The 24581-nt window shown below is 45.5% G+C and overlaps 1 protein-coding gene across 4 annotated transcripts in view; it reads right to left on the reverse strand.

The window, feature by feature from the left end:
- Positions 1-24581, reverse strand: part of Rubicon (run domain Beclin-1-interacting and cysteine-rich domain-containing protein rubicon) — a 415700-nt gene that overhangs the window by 280520 nt on the left and 110599 nt on the right. For 3 of the 4 annotated variants that reach the window (XM_075679515.1, XM_075679514.1, XM_075679513.1), the window contains exons 3-4: positions 23328-23495; positions 17580-17718 (exon numbers count right to left, since the gene is read on the reverse strand). In XM_075679515.1, coding sequence (XP_075535630.1) covers positions 17580-17718; positions 23328-23495 — 307 coding nt within the window. Of the gene's footprint in view, positions 1-17579; positions 17719-23193; positions 23228-23327; positions 23496-24581 lie in introns of all 4 variants that reach the window. The other variant, XM_075679516.1, reaches the window with a different exon arrangement.

The raw sequence follows: 24581 nt of genomic DNA on the forward strand, positions 1-24581 counted from the left end.
TGAAGGACGACTTGTGGCACAAGATCGGTCGCGAGCTTCGGCGAATTCTTCTACGCGTCATGCATCGCCAGAAAGGTGCTTGCCAACAGGCCGAGCAGTACTGCCTTTCTTGCTCGGGGTTCATCATTGTCTTTCCAAGTAATGGTGGAGACGCGCAACATAAACACACGAACTCGACGCGAGCGGAGACAACTGCGCAATTTAGAGCCGCGCGAACATCCGGGATATTCCGCGCTTGATTGGAGGTTAGCACTTTATGGGGCAGATGGCGCTGTATGTCTTTTCGGCGGCGCGGTCCGCAAGCAGTGTGAACTACGCGATTTTCGGCGGCAGGAGAATACCATTCGCTGTAGACGCCGGATTCCTCAGTGTGAACGTACCATGAATGTCGGGCTTGAAGGTGGCGCGAAGACCTAGGGTGACAGCTGGGATGGCTTCAGGCCAGGTTGAGTCCGGGTGGCACATGATGGCTGCTTTGAACTGTCGGTGGAAACGTTCGATCATCCCGGTGGCGCATGGGTGGTAGCTGGTGGTCCGCGAGCGTTCGAACCTGATGGTCAGCCCGAGCAGCTGGAAGAGGTGCGATTCGAACTGTTGTCCTTGGTCGGTGGTGACGCGGCGAGGGGGCCCAAAGCGGGCAATCCAGCCGGCGAAGAAGGCCGAGGCGACATCTTCCGCAGTGATTCCCTCGAGGGGCCATGCCTCAGGCCATCGAGTGTACCGGTCGATGTCGGTGAGGCAGTAGCGATAGCATCCAGCTGGAGGCAAGGGCCCTATGATATCAAGGTGGACGTTTTGAAACCGACCAGAGGTCTGGGGGAATGCGCCGAGTGGTGAAGTGACATGCCTGGTGACTTTAGCGCGCTGGCATTGAATGCAGGAGCGTGCCCAGGTGCGGCAATCCCGCTGCATGGAGGGCCAGACATAGCGGTCAGCCACGAGGCGTGCAGAGGCGCATATGCGGGGATGGCTGAGATTATGTAGCTGGTTAAAGAGGCCACGGCGATGGCAAAGGGGCACGTAAGGCCTGCTTTGTGCTGTTGATATGTTGCAGTAGATACCGTATTTACACGACTGTAAGTCGACTCGAATGTTAAGTCGACCCCCCCATATCGCTTGACCGGAAAAAAAAAAAAAAAAACCGAGGGCGCATTCGATAACGAAAATTTATTAGTAGCTGACATGGTCACTGGACTACTCGTCTTCACTAGTGCTGCCATCGTCATCGTTGCTGCGGTCCCACAGCGCGTCGTGGTCCAGCGAAATTCCAAATTTGGCAAACGACCGCACCAGGACATCTTGCAGAACAGCAGCCCACGCCAAATGCACCCAACCACACGCAGCCGTCAGGGAGGCTCTTTTGACAGGTCCGGTTGGCGTAATTTCGCAGTCTTCCGCCCCCAGCCACTCGTACTCACGGCGGAGCAGAACCTTAAAATTAAGGCGAAGGTCCGGGCTTGTTTCAAGACCACGTCACACTTCACTGGCAGGGACCGATCACGCATTTCAGCGACGTTGTCGCAAGCTTAGCCTACAGCTCCGGAAAGGGTCCAGACTTCGGCACGTGGGAAATTTCTCACTTGCCACCACAGGGTGAAAATTTCGCTTCGCTGCAGTCGCCACTCTCGCACCACCTGTTTAGAAACATCGAAATTGCGGCCCGCAGCGCAGTGATTTGTTTCTTCGGCATAAAGGATGGCAGCCCTCTTGAACGCTGCTGTGAATGAGTGCCGAAAGATTAGTGGGCCTGCAGCACTCATGACGACTGGGGAAGCATAGAAGTAGCACGTAGCCGGCAGTCAAGTGGAGCGCGTCAAAAAGTTGGTCAAACCAATGCCAATGCCTTTAAACAGAGAAAGAGAAACCCGCGAACGGTGTCTGCTCTTCCATGAACTACCGATACTCCCCGCAAGCGCCGCCGTTCTAAGGGTGCTGCCGCAAATGGGAACAGCGGCGCTTCCATCAACTATCGACACCCCCCATGAGTGTTGCATGCACTGTAAGACTCTCAAAAATGTTGAAAAACCCTTCCGAAAAGCAAACAAACACGCGGGATAGCGAAAAGATACGGGTAGGACCATAGAGCAAACATAAAATTGTAACTACGTTGTAGCTCTCGTTGGTATCGCTTTTTTTTTTGGCGGGGCCATGTTTTGGTTTCGATTGTAAGTCGACCCCCCAACTTCAGACTTTCAAATTTTAAAAAAGGGGTCGACTTACAATCGTGTAAATACGGTAGTCTTTGTCGATTCAGGTATGGAGACTTGCTGCAGCTGTAGCGAGGACCCACCTTTAAGAAGCTCCTGCAGTTCAGCGTCCGTAGCCTGAGCTTCGGCGAGGACACCAGCTGTTATCTGCGAAGGGCTAATAGCTGCCACACGTGAAAGCGCGTCGGCGACCACGTTGTCCTTCCTGCTGACATGTTGGATGTCGGTGGTAAACTGGGCGATGAAAGAGAGCTGATTCTGCCGGACCGGCGGGAGTTTGTCGCGGCGCTGAGAGAAGGCGTAGGTCAGAGGTTTATGGTCTGTGAAGATAGTCCAGTGTTGTGCTTCGAGAATGTGGCGAAAGTGCTGAACTGCTTCGTATATCGCCAGAAGTTCTCGGTAGTAAGCTGGCGAACTCAACGGCGCAGGGGTCGTGGTTTCATCGGTGGAACTTGCCGCAGAAGGGGTCGTTTTGCTAGCTGAGAGTTTCTTGGAGAAGAACCCCAAGGGATGCCAGGTGTTGTCTACGTGCTGCATAAGGGCAGCGCCTACGGCGATGCTAGAGGCGTCCGTGAAGAGCCCCAAGGGAGCGTCTGGCACAGGGTGGTAGAGAAGTGTGGCGGTGCAAAGAGCAGCTTTGCATTTTTCGAAAAGTTCCGTTAAAGCCAGTGTCCACGTGACGGGTTGGTTTCCTCGTAGACCAACCAAGGCATCATGGAGGGGAGCCTGGTACTCGGCTGCATGTGGCAAGAAACGCCTGTAAAAGTTCAGCATGCCGAGGAAACGGCGAAGGTCTTTAGCGGTGGTTGGTTGAGGGTAATTTTGCATGTCTCAGATGCATTCAGGTAAGGGTCGAGTTCCCTCTGATGAAACTTCATGGCCGAGGAATTTGACGACTGAAGCACCGAGCGTGCTCTTTGGGACATTGACGAGAAGGCCGTGGTCGTCGAAGCGTTGGAAAAGCAGACGAAGGTGCCTGTGGTGTTCGTCCGCATTGCGGGAAAAGACCAATATGTCGTCACGATAGACGAAGCAGAAGTCGAGGCCGCGGCCGACTTCGTCGATGAAGCGTTGAAAGGTTTGTCTAGCGTTCCTCAGGCCAAAGCTCATAAAGGGAAACTCGAACAAGCTGAAAGGAGTAATAATTGCAGTTTTCGGGACGTCGTCCGGATTGACGGGTATCTACGTGTAGGCCTTGACCAAGTCTAGCACGGAAAAAATGTGGCAGCCGAAAATGCAATGGGCGAAGTCCTGTATGGGCGAAGTCCTGGACAGGTACCCTGTGAACAGGGTACCTGTCCAGAATTGTGCGGTCGTTGAGGGCACGGTAGTCCCCACAGGGCCGCCAGCCTTCGGTCTTCTTAGGGACGAGGTGAAGTGGCGAGGCCCATGGGCCGTCGGAGGGGCGGGCGATTCCCTCCTGGAGCATGGCTTCGAACTCTGCTTTGGCTATGCGCATGCGATCCGGGGCAAGGCGACGGGCGCGACAGAAAATCGGGGGGCCTGGGGTGGTCCGGATGTAGTGCAAGGTGGTGTGCTGCACGTCGCATGGCAACCCGCTGGAGCGAGTCAAACTGGGAAATTTGGCAAGGATGACGTGGTACGGTGAATTATGTTCGACGCTGAGTACTTTGATGCTTGGCTGGTGGGTAGTCGTTCGCTGTCCTGGCGTAGAATGTCCCGTTGTCGCGTCGATGAGACGGTCGTGGCGGCAGTCCGGGAGGAGGTTGTAGTGCGCCAAAAAGTCTGAGCCGATGATTGGCTCTGTGACGTCGACGATGACAAAATTCCAATGAAGGTCACGGCGTAGGTTTTTAAGCTGGACGTGCAGGTGGAGCGAGCCATAAGTTTTGATAGTGGACCGGTTTGCCGCGCTGAGCTCGAAAGACGTAGAAGGACGGGGACCTGGAAGGTGGGCTCGCGGGTAGCAGCAAATGTCGGAACCGCTGTCGACAAGGAACCGCTGCTTTGTAATTTGGTCGGTGACGAAGATGCGATGGCCTCCAGGTTGGAAGCTCGCAGCCGTGGCTACGAGCTGCCGTTGGCGTTTCCCTGATTTCTAGCGGAGCAGGGTGGTCGACATTGCTGTGCTCTGTCCCCGAAGCGTCTATGGTAGTAACACCGGTCGTCGTCACCAGGTTGCTGCGACGGGGTAGTGTTCTGGCCACGGCTTTGCGAGTGGAGCGTCAGCAAGTGTTGATCCAGGCGTTGTTGAATGGAGCTGAGCTGTCGGTTTATATCGTCGATACGCCGCGTAAGCTCTATGGTGTTCAGTGGTGCGGCGACAGCCTGGACGGTGGGCGACAACGGCGGCAAAGAGACCTCGATGACGCGATCAGCGATCCCGGCGAGTTGGTCGAGAGGTAGTGTAAGCTGAGCCTGCAGAATTGCCTGGACGTGCGGTGGAAGTCGTTGAAGCCAAAGTGCTCGCAGTAAGGAATCCTGGACTTCCATGCACGCATGCGGCGGAGGAGCTGCGAAGGCTTGCGCTCGGCAAGTTCTGCGGACTGAAGTTGTCCCACCTTCTGGTCTTCCGAGAGTGACAGGCAGCGAATGAGTTCCGTCTTGAGGTGTTCGTAAAGGTTGGCCGTTGGTGGGTTGGCAAGGATATCCCGGACCTCGCTGGCGTAGCGGGCATTGAGGTGGGCGACGACATAATCGTAGCGGGTCCAGTCTTGTGTGATGTGCGCGAGGGAGAACTGGGCCTCGACTTGGGCGAACCATACCTCGGGCGAGTCAGCCCAAAACGGCGGAAGCTTGACAGCGATACGCCAGACGCCGTGCGGGGCAGCGTGCGGGATGCCATCTGCCGGGGTTGTGACGTCCTCGGCGGAGCCGGCAGGATGCTGCTGCACGGAACCATTGAGCTGTTCGTGCCGTTCCTGAAGCTGTTGCTCTTGCTTCTGGATCACCTATTGCTGCGTGTGAAGCTGTCTGTTGAGAAGTTCCAGCTGTCGTTGAAGGGTGTCTTGTTCGTCCATGGCGATGCGTTGTTGTTCGTTGTCCGGGTCACCAGATGTGGGATGTCGTGTCTGCCTAAGGACGAATCCCAACATAAAAACGTAACGCTTCTTTATTCGACTAACGATGGCAGCGGACGGGCATACCAACACTACGTTCGTCACAGTAGCGGAAGGTAGAAGGCAGTCTTTCTCAGCCAGGCAGCCTGTTTTTATAGCCACCGTCGGTGACGCATACCTCGGGTGACGTGGCGGTGGCGCTATGTTTTATCGACCATGCAGTCCAGCGTGCAGCTGTGTTATGCCGGGCCAGATGATAAGAAGACGGAGGGTGCGCAGAAACATGCGCGGAGTGTGTCGCCACACCATAACGCTCTCTGGCACAGCGTCGAAATGATGTTGATGTTGATGTGGCTTCACACGCAAACGCACAGGGCATTTGGAGGCCATTGTTCCGATCTCTGAGGCTTGTTGTTCTGCCGGGCCGCCCGATGGAGTTGACGAGCCACCGTGTTTGCGTGACGAAAAGTGGAAACGCTATGTTTTAACCGATGCGTACGCAATAAGCTGGTACGGTTTATGCGGGTGCAAAACACATTATGTTCAATGGCTGCCGAGTCGGGGATTTGACTTTACTTTTAAAACGAAACTACTGCTTAAGCGGGTACGGTTTAACGAGGTTTTACTGTACATAATAGATAAACGGGTTTACACACAGTAATCGTTCACCCATGCAGCAAGGCGCCCTGCTGTCCGCTATTTTCCTGTTGCTGGTTGCCAAAATATCGCAGTTTCTCCACACTAGAGCATACAAGCACCGACACAACAGCAATATTCACAGCCACTACAACGGTAGGGAACCAGCCACCCAGCTCGAGCGTGTTGCCGCCAGCAGTGGCACAAACATCAGTTGCAGTTTGTTTTTCACACAAAACAGCGGTCAGTGGAATAAACCAATGTCTTAATTTTATCTCCCACGACAAGCGACAACCACTGTCAAATCCATAGCATGAATGAGAGCTGCGATACGAGGCAAGTTCAACTCGCAGCGTGCTTTCAGCTTCTGCTGCACTGCATACGAGACAGTTCTACCATATTATGTGCTTCAAGCCTAGATGCCACGAATAACAGTCTACCTTCTTTTCTTGAGCAAATTGATGCAATGAGAAATGAAACATTTTCAAAACGATGCATTTTGCAATCGTCAGCAATTGTTTTTGAAGCATGACTGTGGAATGTCTTTGTCCAAACAGAGACCATTTCTTGTGCTAATCGTCTGTAAAAGTTACCAGCTAAATCCCAAAGAGTGGGCTGCCAAACAACGAAATCCCTGATTTTTCCCCAATATTTATTTAAAAAATATAACACCCATTTTTTACCTCCCAAATTTCAATAAATATAAAACCTCGAAACAATGGACCCTATGTGTGTTCTATGGAAGTAACCGTAGCTGAGCTATAGGGCTAGTAATTGCCTAATCTTTTTTAACAGCCTTTCAATAATGCCTTAGCGTAAGACACATGCAAATGACTATTATTGAATATGACATAAATTCCAGCCAACTTATATTTTGATTAAGCCATGGATGCTGCCTGATATTGCAAGTCATGCCGAGGAACTGCACTTCCTCTCACTGTTCTAGGTCAAGTATCATTTCCAGCAAGCGGAAGCATTTATTTTATTTTATTTTTCAGTATAAAATGCCTATTCTTGCTAGATCTTTCTGACAAAACCACTCGAATTTCACATGTAACATTTTGCATGCAGACTGCTTTTCATCTACACTATTGAAACGACTTTTTATGCTGTTCAAAGTTTTGTTGCAGTTGGCCTTTAATTCTGACAACTAGGTGTATGGTGTAAAACTGTGGCATAAACAAGATTGACGGATCCTGTAAATTTCGTGTTTATGTTTTAAATGTACTCTGCAGCACCTTCTAATAAATATGTGACATGTTTTTATACTGCCTCAGAAGCATTGTCTCACAAGCATTGCCTCACAAATCCCTTGCAGCAAAATTTATTGCTTCACACCTTTGCACTCTTAGCTGTTGAACTTTGAACTTTGAACTTTATTTGTATCTATACAACGTACAGATAGCAGGGGCACAGACAAAAAGCCATAAAATCGGCTTGACTAGGTCTGTGTCCCTTATTGGTTTCTTTGGCATCACGTAGCAATGCGTGCACAAGTACAAGATGAACAATAAAAAATATAAACAATATGTGGATAAATGGGACTATTTATACAAAGTTACTTCGCACTGCGGCGAAAAAATTGACATGAATGCAGATATAGTATTGTCATACAAGTTACGAAAAACACGAACAGGAAAAAAAAACAAAATGCAGACATTATGAATCCCTTTTCATTTACGGGTAACATTCACAGAAATACAAAACTAAATAGGTCACTGTGCAATTACAGCTTAGAACACGTATACATCAGAACAAAACACAAAGAAAGACACTAAGCATTCACGTGAATGCCAATATGAGTGGCAAGTTTGGCCACCCAATTGAAATGATAATAAGTAGGGTGATTAATGAAAAGAGTTAAGTAGAGATGGTAGTTCATGGCGCAGCATTTGATTCCCGTAGTTAGTTCTTGAGTGCGGAATATGCCAAGTTTCTCTGTGACGTGTACTGAAACTGCTTGTATTTAGTGTTAGCCTTGACAAGTGCACAAGAAAATGAGTGCTACCTTTTCTTTCCGTAAAAAAGCGTTTCAGCAAAATTGTATTGTAGACCGATTTTATCGGCGCTATATCTAATTGACAAAAAAGAGGATCAGTATGCGCATCGAATGAAGAGTTTGAAATTGCATGGATGGCTTTCTTTTGCAATAAATATAGAATGTTGATGTTACTGCTAGTCGTGTTGCCCCATACAAGGTGACAATAGTTAACATGAGATAAGAAAAGAGAATTATAAAGTAGGAGCTTCACTCTTAATGGTAAAAGGAAGCGTAATCTTATTAGTATGCCAACAACACGTGCAAGTTTGTTAGCAATAATGTTGACATGGTCATTCCACAGCATATTCTCTTGGAATATGACACCTAAGCTTTTAACCGATGGTACTATGTCTATGAAAGATGTGCCTATTTTTAGATGTCCGTCAATACTGTGCCTTTTGTTTTTTGGCTGGAAAAGCACGCCTTTTGTTTTGGTAGTATTAATAGTTAATGAGTTGAATAAGCTCCACTTGTTTATTTGGGCTAGTGTATCATTAGCAACACATAGTAATTCTTTCACGTCCTTAGAAGTTATGAACAAACTAGTGTCGTCGGCATAGATAACAAATTGGGCGTTGGTATTGATATTAGTTATGTCATTTATATACAGGTTAAACAATAGTGGTCCTAGTATGCTTCCTTGAGGAACTCCAGCGAATATAGGCAAATTTTTTGAACAGTTGTCACCTACGACAACGGTCTGATACCTGTACTGCAAATAACTTCTAATTAAGTTCAGGAAAGTTCCCCTAAAGCCATAAATGTCAAGTTTTGTTAGTAGAGTGTCGTGATTAAGGGTGTCAAAAGCCTTCGAAAAATCAATAAAGACACCGAGAGTAAGTAAATTGTCTTCAAAGCCTCGTAAAATTATCTCTTTTTGCATCAGTAAAGCTATTTCTGTTGAACAACCTTTTCTAAACCCATACTGGCAATCCGTAATTACATTGTGCTTTTTACAAAAAGAGGTTACTCTGGTATTAATCAATTTCTCAAGACATTTAGAAAAAATAGACAGGATCGATATCGGCCTATAATTTGAGAGGTCGTTTCTGTCGCCAGATTTGAAAAGTGCTGTTACCTTCGCTATTTGCATGCGCCGAGGAAATATGCCATTCGCCAATGAAAGATTGTACACGTGCTCTAAGACAGGACAGATTAGGTCTAGAACATGCTTAGATGGGCGAATCTGCAAATCATCAATATCGCAACTTTTGCTATTTCGAAGGCTGAGAAACGTGCTGTAGATTTCATGAGTGTTAGTGGGGCTTAGGAATGCACTTTCGACGACCTTTGGTTTTACGTATTCTGTGCAACGAGGATCGTAGGAACTATTCACCAGCGATACAAAGTGATTGTTAAAAGCGTCAGCCAATGCCGTGCCTGATGTCGGCTGATTATTTATTTCTAACTCTTCTGCATTCTCTGGCTGATTGTTTACACGAAGTAAACTGTTTAGTTTTTTCCAGGTGATATCGGTTCGCATTATCGTTTCTTGATTAAATAATTTCTCGAAATATTGCGCTTTTGCTGCCCTTAGAGTACCATTAACTTTATTCCGGAATTTTTTTAACTCTGCTAAATCTGTTGCATTCCTTGTGCCTAGGAATTGCTTGAAAAGAGCATCTTTTTGTTTGATCAATTTCAACGTACTGTCAGTAATCCAAGGTTTCCTTGCTTTTCTGGCTTTTTTTGTTTTGCGTTTAAACGACTTTCTGTAAGCGCTCTGAAAGAATGATAAAAACAACTCGTACGCTTTGTCACAGTCTTTTTCGTTATACACGTCTTGCCAGTTTATGCGCAATATTTCGTTGCGAAATTTCTCAAGTGTGAATGGGTTAATATCCTGAAATGTGAAGTGTTGATCTTTAGAAAGACGCGAGGGCAACGCAGGTGAATTAATAAGTAGAAAGATAGGCAAGTGGTCACTGACGTGAGCAGTGATTACGCCCGATTCAATGTTTTCTGTGTCAAAATTCGTAATGAAAACATCGAGTAAACTTTGGCTGTCACCTTGAACACGAGTAGGAGCAGTAATTGTATTAATGCAAGCATTTGATTCAAGTACCCGCAATGTGTCTCTGCGAAGTGGGCTATCGTGTAACATGTTAATATTAATATCACCACCCAAAACTAAACTGTAGTCGTTATCGTTAACCCAGGATAGCAGGTTGTCGATGTATTTAAGAAAATTAACCACATTCCCTCCCGGTGGGCGATATACCACAGAAAAAATGCTGCGACCATGAAGAACAGTCAAAATTTCAAAGTCAGCAGTAATTTGAGTAAAGTCTTTCAACAATTCGCAATGCAAGTTAGTCCTTGTAAGCAACAGGACACCGCCGCCTTTTTTTATTGCAGCGATTCAGATAATGAGAGACATAGTCTGATATTTGCAACACTTCTTCGTTGCGATACCATGTTTCGCACAGCATGACAATGTCAAATAAAAAACCAAAAGAAGACAGCAATGCGTTGAGATCATCGTCCTTATTGCGTGCAGATTGCGTGTTTAAATGTAAAAAGGACGTGCACTTACTTCTCTTAGAAAATATTTTACCAACGTCAGTTGGTGTGAACAGTCTTTCAGCCATGTTTAACTGCTGCAGTAAGGACGACGCCCGATGCACACTAGCAAGTGCATACTCCATTTTATCAAGGTCTTGAACTGCAGATATGCGTAGTGCCCGTGACGTGTCAGTTTTCCGCGCGAAAATTCTACCATCCCGAGTCCACGCGTACTTCCACTGTTTGTCTTTCTTCCGTGCAACAACTTGCCCAAGAAGCTTCTTTAGTGTTGGGCACAGGTGCTCATTTACGAAAATAGAAGCATGACCAGATTGACCGAATTCAGTGGCGGATATACGCTTCTTTCGCGCCTTTTCAATGAGCCCATCACGCTTTGAACGCGAACGAAACTGAACGACAATATTCGGACAGCTACCGTCTTTCCGCGGCACACGGTGACAAACATCGATGTCTGCGTCACAGATAGGCTCATTGACCAGGCTGCCGAGCTTCGCTACTACTGCAAAAAGATTTTCATTTTCAGTGAATGGCACACCTTTAATTTCAACGTTTCTGCTTCTAGAGTATTGTTCCTGGGTTGTCACCCTCTCCTCAAGGCCAGACACTTGCCCTACAAGTTCCTGACATTTGGCTGTCAAAGCAGCGTTTTCCTTTTTTAAGGAAGCGTTTTCCTTTTCAATTGCAGCACACCGTGTCGTCATTGCGTCAAACTGGGTGCTGAAGAAATCAATGGAATGTTTCATATCTTTGAATTCCTTTCAGAGTTCTTTTTCAATAGCGCTTCGCATATCACGCATGTCTTGTTTAGGAACCTGGTTAGTTCAGGCATCACCCTAGTACCGGACATTTACACTTCACGTTTGGCAGCAGTGACGGAGTAAGTAAGAAAAGGAAACATAAAAGATTGTGCACAAACCTGTGTGTAGGACAATCAACGTAAGTAAATATGTCGGCTCCGCTGCCACTGCTGCCAAAGTGCCGGTCAGGTAGACGATGCAGGTCCTTTATAGCCAGGGGCAGTGCCAATTGAAGGTCAGGGGGCGCTGATTCCACTCGGAAAGCTACGTCAGCTGTAAGCGCGTATGCCACCCCACCGAAGAAGGTATGATGTGGCAAAACGGGAACAATCCCGCGCAGACGCAGCCGTGAAGTCCCCAAGTGGCAGTCGACGTCGTTGCGGCTCGAGGCAGGCAAAAACCTGTGTGTAGGACAATCAACGTAAGTAAATATGTCGGCTCCGCCGCCACTGCTGCCAAAGTGCCGGTCAGGTAGACGATGCAGGTCCTTTATAGCCAGGGGCAGTGCCAATTGAAGGTCAGGGGGCGCTGATTCCACTCGGAAAGCTACGTCAGCTGTAAGCGCGTATGCCACCCCACCGAAGAAGGTATGATGTGGCAAAACGGGAACAATCCCGCGCAGACGCAGCCGTGAAGTCCCCAAGTGGCAGTCGACGTCGTTGCGGCTCGAGGCAGGCAAAAACCTGTGTGTAGGACAATCAACGTAAGTAAATATGTCGGCTCCACCGCCACTGCTGCCAAAGTTTTATTCTCAAAGTTTTATTCTTGCAGTATATAGAGATTTCTCAAGAAGAAAACATTGCCAGATATATTTTTCATGCTCACATCTTTGATAATGTTTGTTTATTTTCCAGCATAAGCATCTCCTCCTAATAAGAGAGAAGCCACTGCATGAGGTGGAAACAAATCCCTGCCGTGACCAGCTCATCGTCATTAGGGCACTGACTAGGGCATTGACTTGCCCTCTGATTATCAGCTCCCTGCCCTCAAAGAACTGGCCAGCCCACCGTCCTTAGTCCTTTGCCCAATTACTATCCTAGGGGCTCTGTCTAGCCAACCGTCACCCACCTAGCTCCATAGAAAATGCCTGTTTGGGACTTATTTATTCGTAAATGAACTGTTTTAAAATGTCTTTCAGTATTCTTTTCAGTTATCATTTGCATGCGTGTAGGACTTTTGCTTCCAGTACTCATATATTTCTACCATGTTTTCTTAGCTACTAATTGATGTAGACAATATTGGAGACAACTGCTATCACAAATGCCGCTGGCAAAAAACTCACGGTAATAATGGATGCATACTCACAAGCCATACATATTTACAGTATGTCATACAGCGGGCATTGACGCAAAGCTGACACTGATAATGGTAATGACATGGCCGAGCAATGGCCCTATGCTAGCTGCTGCACTGGCATGATGTTCACCCAACCCTCCCTCTAACTCTGAGCCAGCATTGATTTGGGCTGCACTTTACCCATATGCTGCGTTGGGCAAATAAATGCTAGTGTGCGACCTGGGACGTTTCATGTACCCCACTGAAGTTGCGTCTCTGATACAGCCTACCTGAATTTTTTTCATTTTGACAAGTGGGCACGGCAGCAGCAGACACGGCGACATGCTGAGCAATCCTTTTTGCTTTGCGCTGCAGGTTTTTCTCGGAGCTCTGCTGGTGCCGCATGATTTTCATCAAATGACACGTGGCGACCATTTTCAAGAATTTCATGCTGTATCAGTGACACTGCTCTACGACGGTGCCATCTCAGGACCGAATCATCCAAGGCTATCAGCGACTATACCTCTGACGACATCGGTGACGTCATGTCACATGGCACTTCCAACGACTATAAGAGTACCGCCGGAGCCGTTCTTCGCCAGTGGGCACGGCAGCAGCAGACACGGCGACATGCTGAGCAATCCTTTTTGCTTTGCGCTGCAGGTTTTTCTCGGAGCTCTGCTGGTGCCGCATGATTTTCATCAAATGACACGTGGCGACCATTTTCAAGAATTTCATGCTGTATCAGTGACACTGCTCTACGACGGTGCCATCTCAGGACCGAATCATCCAAGGCTATCAGCGACTATACCTCTGACGACATCGGTGACGTCATGTCACATGGCACTTCCAACGACTATAAGAGTACCGCCGGAGCCGTTCTTCGCCAGTGGGCACGGCAGCAGCAGACACGGCGACATGCTGAGCAATCCTTTTTGCTTTGCGCTGCAGGTTAGTGATTTTAAATGCGAACATTGTTACCGAAGTGACGACCGTTTTTTAGTGCTGCTGCCCTGCCCACTGGGTGTTCAGAGCTTTTTGTCTTCTGTTTTTTCATTATCGAAAGATCTGTTGTCTTGCGGCGATATTGAATCAAATCCCGGTCCGACAGAAAAAGAGATGCTAGTGGAAATACTATCTGGCCAGACCAAGATGAATTCAACTATGGAATGCCTGCAGGTATCCCAGAATGAGATACAGGACAAACTTTCCTCTTTAACTAAGCGGATTGATGGTATTGAGAGGCAGTTATCCAGCCTGAAGGTCTTAGCCACGAAGGTACAAGATATGGAAGCCGCAATATCAGAACTTCAGGGGCAGCTTACTTCAGTTAGTAACCAGATGGACGACTTGGAAAACAGAGGCAGAAGAAATAACCTGATCATTTATGGTATAGAGGAAGATAGCATGGAGTCTGGTCAGGAACTGGAAATGAAATTAACCCATGATGTTTTTCAGAAAAAAATTGGTTTAACGGTGAGTGGCGTCGAACGATGCCATAGACTGGGGAAAAAGCAAGCAGGCCGAGTGCGACCAGTTATTCTGAAACTTCTCGACTTTCGTGAAAAAATGTCAATATTACGATCATGCCATAAGCTTAAAGGCTCAGGTATATCGATAGCCGAGGACTATTCAAAGCGAGTTCGGGAGACACGTAAACAACTGTGGAAAAGTTGCGAGAAAGAGAAAGCAGACGGAGCCAAGGTAAAACTAATTTTCGACAAACTAAGCATTGATAACGTCTTATTTGGTTGGGACGAATCAAAGGGTTCTCGCTACAGGCTTAAAAAGAATTCGAACTGACTTTTGACTAAGACATCTCGAACCCTGAAAGTATTAAATGTCAATTGTAGGAGTATACTCAACAAGATCACTCAGTTGGAGGCTCTTCTGGTCTTGCACAACCCAGATGTAGTGGTCTTGACTGAGACTTGGCTTAATGACACCATCTTTGACAGTGAGTTCGTTCCCACTGGCTACAGTTCGTATCGAAAAGACCGTGATGGTAGAGGTGGGGGTGTTTGCATACTTTTTAAATCATCCTTGCGAATTTTTTTAATGCCTGGAATACCCAATGTAGAGTGTATTTTTTGTACAGCTTACCATGCAAATGTTAAATATGTTATTGCAGCAATATACCGATCCCCTAATTCTACCATTGCCGTATTTGACGAGCTTAGGGAATTTTTGTATGCGAATGTAAAACCCGGTAATCGTATTATATTAGCAGGAGATTTTAATTTGCCTAATGTCGACTGGCAAACATTCTCACTTAAAAAGCATGACCCTCTAGGGGAAGCTATGCTGGACATTGCTTTTTCTTTTGACTTATTTCAAATTTTGGAACAAAACACACGAATTCAAGGCAGTTCTCAGTCAATGCTTGACCTTTTTTTTGTCAGCGGATCCATTAGTGCCAAAACGAATTGTGAGATAGTACCTGGCATATCGGATCACGAGGCTGTACTACTCATCGTTAAAGACACCGTGTTAGATAAAAAATCTGAATGTTCATCTTACCGAAATTTCTCTCGAGCCGATGATGTATCAATTATCGATGTACTTTCGCTAAATTTTGACGACTTTTCAAGTAGTATGGAAGACGTAGTGTCGTTGTGGTGCAGGTTTAAAAAAATAGTTAAAGAGTGCATTGATCGCTTTGTGCCGTTGTCGACTAAAAAGAAAAATCGCAATAATCCCTGGATCTCCCGCGAGACATTGAGGCTCCAAAGGAAACTGAAACGTGTAAAGAAACAATTTAAAATCGAAAACAAGCAGTCTGTAAAACAAAAGATCGACGACATTTCTTCTCAGCTCAAAAGTCAAGTGTACGCCGATAAACAACGCTACTATGGTGAATCGCTACCAAGTTTCATAACCACGGCTCCAGAGAAATTTTGGCGTTCTATTTCTCCGACCTCCCAGGAATGTGATTTATTTCATGTTGATGGTAAGGCAGTTCACGAAAGCAAAGAAATAGCAAATGCGTTTAACAAACACTTTAAGTCCGTCTATACAAATGATAATGATGTAATACCACCTTTCGAAATGTGTGTGCCGCCTATACCCGATGTTCAAATAAGCGAACCAGGTATACTCAACATGCTTTTACAATTGAACACTAAAAAATCTTCTGGCCCGGACAACATTCCAAACACATTTTTAAAACGGTATGCAGAATGGACATCAAAGTACTTGCACATTCTGTTCACAAGGTCATTGTGCGAGGGACAAGTACCGAGTGACTGGAGGACAGCCAGAGTGAAGCCAATACATAAAACAGGAAAAAAGCACTGCATTCAAAACTACCGTCCAATTTCTTTAACATCTACAGTATGTAAACTTTTGGAACACATAATCCATAATCATATCTCAGAATTCTTGGAAAACAATAATGTACTAACAAAGCATCAACACGGATTCAGAAAAGGCTACTCTACAATTACTCAACTAGTTTTAACAGTGCACGACTTTGCGAAAGCAATTAACAATGGGAAACAAATAGATGCTATTTTCATGGACTTTTCGAAGGCTTTCGACAGGGTCTCTCACAAAAAACTACTTTACAAATTGAGCAAGATACTGAAAAACTCCAGACTAATTAATTGGCTTACAGCATACCTTGATAGCAGAGAACAATTTGTTGTTTTTAATAATCATGCTTCTGAACGACTTCCGGTAGGCTCTGGTGTTCCGCAGGGCTCGGTCCTTGGACCTCTCTTGTTCCTTTTGTTCATTAATGATATGCTGCATGGTATTCCTGTTATGGCTAAGCTTTATGCAGATGACTGTGTATTGTACTCGGAGATAGACAATGTTACTGACCAGGAGTTGCTGAATGATGCTTTTCGACAAATTGTCGACTGGTGCGCTGCCTGGCAAATGTCAATTAATTTCGAGAAAACAGTTTTTATGTCCATCTCACATAAGAAACATAAACTAACGTTTCCATATGGTATTACTAACATAAATATTTCCGAAGTAACACATTATAAGTATCTAGGACTCTGGATCACAAATGACCTCACTTGGGCTAAGCACCTTGAATATGTAGTATCTAATGCTAACCGCAAGCTTTATTTTTTAAGAAGGGCTTTGAAACTTTCTACTCCCACTGTACGCCTACTCGCATATAAAGCTGTAGTTTTACCGATGCTAGACTATGCATGTGTAATTTGGGACCCTTTTACTAAAACTGGCACTAACAAGATAGAAATGGTGCAAAGAAAAGCAGCTCGTTTCATTTATAACAACTTCGGACGCACTTCAGTGACATACCTCTTAACAAAAGCAAACCTGCCACCATTAATGCAAAGAAATCGTGTATCACGACTAAAATTTCTTTTTCAACTTATTAACGGTCATTATAAGACAGATCTCACGGGAATAATTACTTTTTCATCTGGTTATGCTACTAGACAGCGACATAGCCGAACAATAACCCCATTTAGTACACGTAATAATTGTTTTAAGTATTCCTTCTTTCCTCGAACAATCGTTGAATGGAATCATCTAACCAATGACCAAGTTTTAAAATCATCCCTTTCGGCGTTTGTTTCAAGTATTGAGTAACAATTTGTTTTCTTGCTGTGCCACTGCTATGTTTAAGCTCCGTTAACCTGACTTGTATTGTTTTCGTTGCCTATACTATAGTATTCTTACATATGTATTGTTTCCCACCCTGCTAAAATCCCCAATGGGGATTGCAGTATTGATAAATAATATTGATAAATATAAGAAAATTGCAGCATGTTGACTTGGAACCAAACTGGTATACTTTTTGGTTCGACATCCTGCTTATAACCTAATGTGTTTCTTTTTGTCTCAAGTTACTCATGTTTTAAATCCCTTGCATGCATTCACTTGTAATGCCCAACAGGGCCCTTACGGTACTGAAATAAATAAAATAAAATGGTTTACATTGCAGAAGCTCCTTTGCAGGAGGTTCTCGAAGCAGCTTGTCCAAAGTGCAAAACTTTGCTGTCATTTACACATATGAGATGAGGTGCAAGTAAACCTGCAGAGTTGGGCGAGTTTGGTGCACGTGAAGAAGAAATACAAGGACACTGTCTCACACCTTGGAAGCAGGGCGATGAGTAGGCTGAGCTCAGGGGCGATGTGTTCGTGGTGGCTACTGTGTTCACTGCGATGTCCACGCAGCACCACCCAGGGTTGTGCTTGCCATCCTCACTCAGCCGCCGTTCAATGAGGGCCTTCTGCAACCAGAAAATAAAACGGCTGTTCTACCAACACTGACAAACTTTTGGGTTCTAAGAAGACTTATTCTTGGGCAAGTTGGTGCTTAGACCTCTTAGCTATACTTGATTATGGCCTGAAATACATTTAGTGAAAAAGGGGACAGAAAAACAGAGGACAGTGAAGCATCAAATTGGCACTTCACTGACCTCTTTTTTCTGTCCCCTTTTCTGTGAAATGTATTTCGCACCACCATAAAGTATACCTAGAAAACTTTCGCAGTTTAACGCCAACAGGTTGAGCAACTGCATTAACTTCAACCACTTCAACCACTCTGGCTCTGTGTGGCAGAGCCAGAGGAAGAAGTAGCGAGAGATGCTTGAACTCGGCTGTATTCCGTGCCTGCTGGTCCTTCCCTGTCGCTTCCTCATTTCATTGTGAAAATAAACCCATACCTTCACAGCATCTTTGGTGAAGGTGCTGGGTAAGTTCACCTGGACAACCTAGCTCTTTTATGATGAAGTAAATGCTTCAGTGGCTTACCACCACAAGCAGGAAACACGGACAATTCTGGAGAACGAAATGACAACCTCGCCAGACAGTCATCATGCGGGGCAGGCTGGCCACCAGACACTGTAGTTAGAAAAACCACTCTCCTTTTCGAGGAAGGTAAACACTAGCTGAAGCACTACCAAAGATTGAGTCACCACAACTACAGGAGTACTGCAAAGCAGCTCGCGAACATGTTTTCTTTTTCTCAATGGAACCACGCCTCTTCAGCTTGAGAACCATGAGAAGATGCTGACAAACTAGGAGAACTTTGTTAAAGAATTCACAAAGTGCTTCAGGGACCCGATCTCTAAGAAAAATAACTTGGAGGACGTTTAAGCTTTGCCTTCAAGAGTGGAACACGATAGCGTTATCACACCCCATTCACACCTCCCACTCATTCGCTCGGCATGCTCTTGAGTCACGCAAAGACGAAACGTGCGCCTGAGCAAGCAGAACAAACCAAAGAACTTGATGTCTCGGAGGGAGAAACAATCTACGCGAGCCAAACGTTGTGATCGACACAGACAGCCGGGCCACGACGCGCCATGAAGTCGGACGCAATCATGGGGCTGACGCCTTGATGGGATAGTCCTCTATCTCGCTTGGGAGCACCACACAGGCGCATGACTCCTTGCCAGCAGCACGGCACACATTGCAGGGGACGCTTTCCCAGCAGATGCGCTACCATGCTGCGATTACGTCAGAGGCGTCCGGCATTGGACGCTGCACCTAGGAATCGCACTGTGAGCGGAAAGAGGAGCTGCGTCGCCTAAACACAAGGGTTTGAGTGACACACACTGGAAGTTGGAAGGGGAGAGAGCGAGAAAAATTATTAAACGCAAGGGTATTGGGGCATCCTTGCACCAGCCCTCGCATGGCCCCAATGCACTCAAAGAAGATGAAGGGGAGAAGCAGGCGAGTGGCGCGCCACCTGTCGGGGCAGCGCCGTACATTGCGAGGAGGGGGTCTTCTGTGTTTGCAGCAACATGGCTCTGTGTGTGCGCCAAGCGCAGGATAAATGTAGTGGAAACGTACTTCGCTGCGCATTTAACTGCGACTTCTGTAATTTACATGCTTATAATTACCAATATACACCACAGTATAACTTTCTACGGCACGTTTCTAAGGCAACACCGCATTCACTAGAGGCGCTTTTGTCCCACTTTGGACCATCGAACTGATGGCTGAGTGGTAGCATCTCCATCTCACACTCCAGAGACCCTGGTTCGATTCCCACCCAGCCCATCTTGCAAGTTGTTTTTATTTATGAATAGCCTTCCGCCATTTCTTCACTCACGGCCAACACCACCGACGCCGACGACACCGGCTTTTCTGCAACACGAGCTCCTTAACGCTGTCGCATTAATAAGGCTGAGCACATGCTTTTCTGTAGAGCTCACTTACTTTGCGAAACTTGTACAACTTACATAGAGGCTGTTTCGAAACTGCAGAATCATGAGTGCCACCATGTCAAACAAAAACAAAGAAGGGTGTCTCCTAAAGGAACTGCCAGAGATGTGTATAATTTTCTTATAATGAAAGAGGACCTTAGTACTCCATCTGATTTGAGAAAATACTGCCGAGCATTTGAAGTGCTCAAAGGAGAAGGATTTTACCAAAGTTTGGCCACCTGGACAATGTCACCATCACTGCAGATGTGTCTGTCCCAGCCCATGACAACATCCCCTCAGTGATACGGCAGTGGTGCCATTCAGATTGTCCCTTGTATCGCTTTCCTTGGCGATGCTGTTTCTCGGCGACCAAACTGATACTTTTGTCACCAGCACATGGCGAAGCAGCGCTGATAAGGCCAACAGCCAAGACAGTGTCGCCGTGACAAAATTTGATTAAATTGTCGCATGATGTCTTACTTTCCATGCGTGACATGATTCGCCTGGCATCTTCTGTGGCATAAATGAGGCAATTTCTTTATGTTTGGTGACAGAAATGGCCAGGTGTAGGTAGGCATGGCAGGTGTGCAGTAATGTGTTGGTGAAGTTAAGGGCAGAGACTCATTTTAGACATTTTGCTTCTATTTCTGCATCAATATTAATGCAACTACACATGTTAGTACAGTTTTTCTCGCTGACTTCAAATATTTCATTGCTTTTCCTGTAAGGTATTTTGTTCCTGAGATAACTAAAGCTTGCCCTCCATTGTTTAAGGGCACAATAGGAAGAAAAGTGTTTAATTGAATATGATATTTAAGATATGGCTAAATAAACTAATGACTAGAGCTTGAAGTATTACAAACACTTCTTTTTATTCGGCCATTTGTACTATTTACTTTACAGCAGAATAAACTTTACACTTCAAAAAGCTCCTGCCAAGCAGTTATAATTTTAATGATTCATTACAAAGTTAATTATTTACAATCTGCTCCCATACTTGGATTCTCTACACATTTAGGTTTCCATTACAAAGAGAATTATTATTGTACCTGCCCTAGGTGCCGAGATATCTAGGCTTCAAAATCGAATAGAGTCATAAATTTACTTCATTAAAACATCTTTCTGGGCGAGTTGGTGCATACTTGACATAAAAATTGTAACAGCGCAAACACATGCAACCCCAAAGTAACCAACCACAGTGCTCGTCTTTGTTACTTTGATGTGTCTCGTCCTTGTTACTTTGTAGTTGCATGTGTTTGCGCTGTTACAAATTTTATGTCATAAATTTACATTTTGATAAAGAATGCAAGAAGAAATAGCACACAGCTTATTTAAAAAATAAGTAGAATTTGCATATTTTGCAATGCAGGTGCTAATAGCCACTAGGAATATAATCTGACTGGTGCTTAGCATTGTAGTAGCACTTCTTTAGTGCCTGCTGGACATACTCGTTTGAAACACACTTGCAAATAGACTCGGCCACTCAGTGCCTGTCTTCCTTAGTCATCCGTCTGGTGCTTGGGAGGCTGGGGTTCAGATTGAGCTCCTCCAGGATACCTAACAAGGTTTTCAAATTGCCACAGTTGAACTTCATCACTGCCTCGGCAACAGCAGCTTCAACTGTAAACAGTGAAGCATGGTGTTCGTTAGATGCCGGTGCCCAGATAAGTGAACGAAGGTTTTCATTAGTGTTTTGGGATTTACCCCATTGGCAGCTTTCTAATAGCTTTCTTTACAACAGGCACTCATAAATCGATAGCAGAGCTTTGGACACATGGGGTGGCAAATTAAAATGGTGCCTTGGAGCAGGTTCCCCCTATGCTGCTGCTACATTTTGGCGGCACCAAGAATCTGGGCCTGCCGAGCACAGGCTGTGATTTGACACATTGTCATTTGAAGTTACATGATTATATGTTGCCATCACAGCCCTTTGCATGGCCTCAGCATCTCTCTTGTGAGATTTGGGGGCTTAGTCATAATACGAGCTCAATTTTGTTATGAGGTCACCAGCAAGCCTTCCCCTTCCTCCGAGTGTTTCAGAGCCACCTTCCATGTGCCTTGCAAACAAATTGCCCAAGGAAGTTCCCATGCTCTCTTAACGTGGTTCACACAATCCACTTTTTGGATTTTGGTGAAGCTACATATATCTGCTTTTTGTAAAGCATGGAAGGTGCAGGTGTCACCATCTGAAAGAATGGTCGTGTATCTGGGGCCATTTTTATCAGAGACCTGTTAAAGGTGAGCGGGTTATGTGCCACCTCGTCAATAAATTACATATGGAAGCACTCTGGAGTGTTATAAGAGTGTCTTACGAACGGTGCAAAATTTAGTGTGCTGCCATGGCAGAACTAGAAATGCCACCGAGACTAAATGCCATTAAGACCACCAAGACCATGGCTGATAGCGTCACCCACGCTGGGACGACGCTATCATGAAAAGCGCCGGCAACGGAGAGCGACTGATTCGTCTGCCTCTCGCTCCAACGGGTCACCGAAACTCGAGATTACGCAACATCCAATGCTAAACGTGCAAGAAGACAGCTTGTATGATGCCACGCCGTCTCAGCACGCCCACTCTTTGCACATGCGGAACTTTACCTCTAAAGCATGGTGCGCAGCTGCATATGCACTCAGCCACGCTTACAGCCATGCGCAGCCCCAGCTGAGACGCGCACCATTTCCCTCGCCACTACACCTTTTTGCGAGTGCTTGATCGCCTTACCGTGAGTTTGCTCCCCTCCCCCTCTTTCCCTATGCTCGCGCGGGAAGGCAGCACTCGTGAAGCCACCATCTTTCTTGTCTATCCCTCGCACACTTTCACTCACACCTAAAGAACACAGTGCGCTGGGCACGATAGAGCCTTATCACACTTGGACTTTATACAGAACATGGTGCGGCTCATCTTTGGTGGTCACTCTTGTCGCGCGGCACACGATTTGAGAGGTGCGTTTGCAAGCAGCCGCTTGTAATTCAATCATCTGATGACGTGCGTCTGTGGAAGTTTGAATTTATTATCTCGGCATTCCTTTGCGGTAGCAGTGAAATTTTGTTGTATTGAAATCGTATACAAACAGCTAGTTATATTGAGGTTCTAAATACATGGTATTCTATGAACAAGAGGTTATGAAAAGTTCAATACTTCATTATATAGAGAATTTTGTTTTATTGAAGTTCTTTATATCGATGTTTAACTGTATACTTTTGGGAGCACATTAGTTGTCAAGTGCATGCCCGTTTTTACATTCTGAAGTGCCTACCATTTGTTATCCTTTTCTTTTTCTCAAAGTGTAACACCATTTCTCACATTGCATAAGACGCATTTCTTTTTTTATCAATGCTTCAACATGCTAGAGTTGTTTGTAACACCTTCTAGGTCTTTAAATAGACTGCAGTATGTTTGTAAATAAACAAGTAAATAAAAATAACCTTACTCTTTCAATTAACGAAATTACATTTAACATTAGAGGTAGCATCATGGCTTATGTCTCTCTTCCTGTTCAAATCTTTTGCACTGCTTTACCATTCATAATGGACATGCCAACAATTGTCATACCTTTCCTAACACTTTCAGTGGCACCTTCTTGTTCCTGTGTGAAATTTCAGAGGAAGTGTCAAGACCAAAAATAAAAAAGAAAAGTGACCCTGGCCACTGCCAGGGAACTGTTTAACAGCAAATGCAACATCCACCTCACGGAGGCGCTCTTTCCGGCGAATTCGTATCCGCTGCCGCAAGCAAGCAATCTCCTCATCGCTGTCGTCCTGGTCGTCGTCCTCGGCCACCCTCACTGCTCGACTGCATCGCATCTGCTCAAATGCAGCAATCAGGGCCTCCGACACATATATGTGTGCATTCTCCTGCAAAACAAAACACGTGAAGTACTGTAAATGGTTGTTGTAGAGACAGAAACTCCAGTGCCTATTTTAAAGAGATGCTATTGCGCAAAATTGTTTTAGCTGTACAATTAGTAAAGTAGACTTTTAGAAGAACACCACTCTTACCAAGACAAGAGGCTTGATAAGTCAGAAAAGATGTGAACATAAAATATGGGTGGTGATGCCATTTTCAAGTTCTCACACCAGGTCGCGATGGATTTTCACAGCTTCTGTTGGGGCCTAGTTAATTTTTAACAGTTATAATGGACTATATTGTATTCTAATATAGTTCAGAACTGTACTTAGCAAGTTTGGAGGAGCCACTATGGCCTAAATACGAAATTATGCATTGAAATGCATGATGTCACACTGACATAACAGCAAAGAGATTCCGAAATATAATTTGAAAAATAAAGTTTCGCCTTCGCTTTCTCTTCTAGTAATCAACTTGTAACCACAGAAAGAAAAATAGAGTTTTGAAAGAATACTTTCAGTCTAAACTGATTTATTGTTTTTCTTTTGGTGTCCTTTTAACAAAGCCGGAAGTAAAAACTTCGAAGTACCGTGCATACAAGGGACACACATGTTGCAGCAAACATGACAAACACATCGCCAGTCATAGCAGAGCTATTCTGTTTTACTGAAACATGCCTCAACAGTTGTTCTTGTAAAAATATGACAACACCTAAGCACTTCTTATGATTTTGGGAAGTTGTCCCTTTCTTCAAGTCTCGTGTTTTGCTTGCAGTAACTACCCAAAGGCATGAATCACCAACTGGCCTACACCCACACTCTATGTTACTTCTTATAAGTTGTGAATGAGAATGCATTAATGTCCAATTGAACACTGCTGAGTGGTCCTTCGAATTATGAACTCCTTGCGGGCAAGCGAGCGCATTGAGACGCTTGGCCAACGTCTCCTAGATAGCATAATGCCAGTGCACTTTGATCCCTGACGTCATGCTACCTTGCCCAACTGCCATAGAACCTAATGGGGACACTCCCAAGTAAGCCACGGTGATTTTGATGTCATTGCTTTCATCACGTTGGGCTTGGCAATGAAAATTT

The sequence above is a fragment of the Dermacentor variabilis genome, chromosome 2, assembly GCF_050947875.1.
Source record: "Dermacentor variabilis isolate Ectoservices chromosome 2, ASM5094787v1, whole genome shotgun sequence".
In the NCBI taxonomy this organism is placed as follows: domain Eukaryota; kingdom Metazoa; phylum Arthropoda; class Arachnida; order Ixodida; family Ixodidae; genus Dermacentor; species Dermacentor variabilis.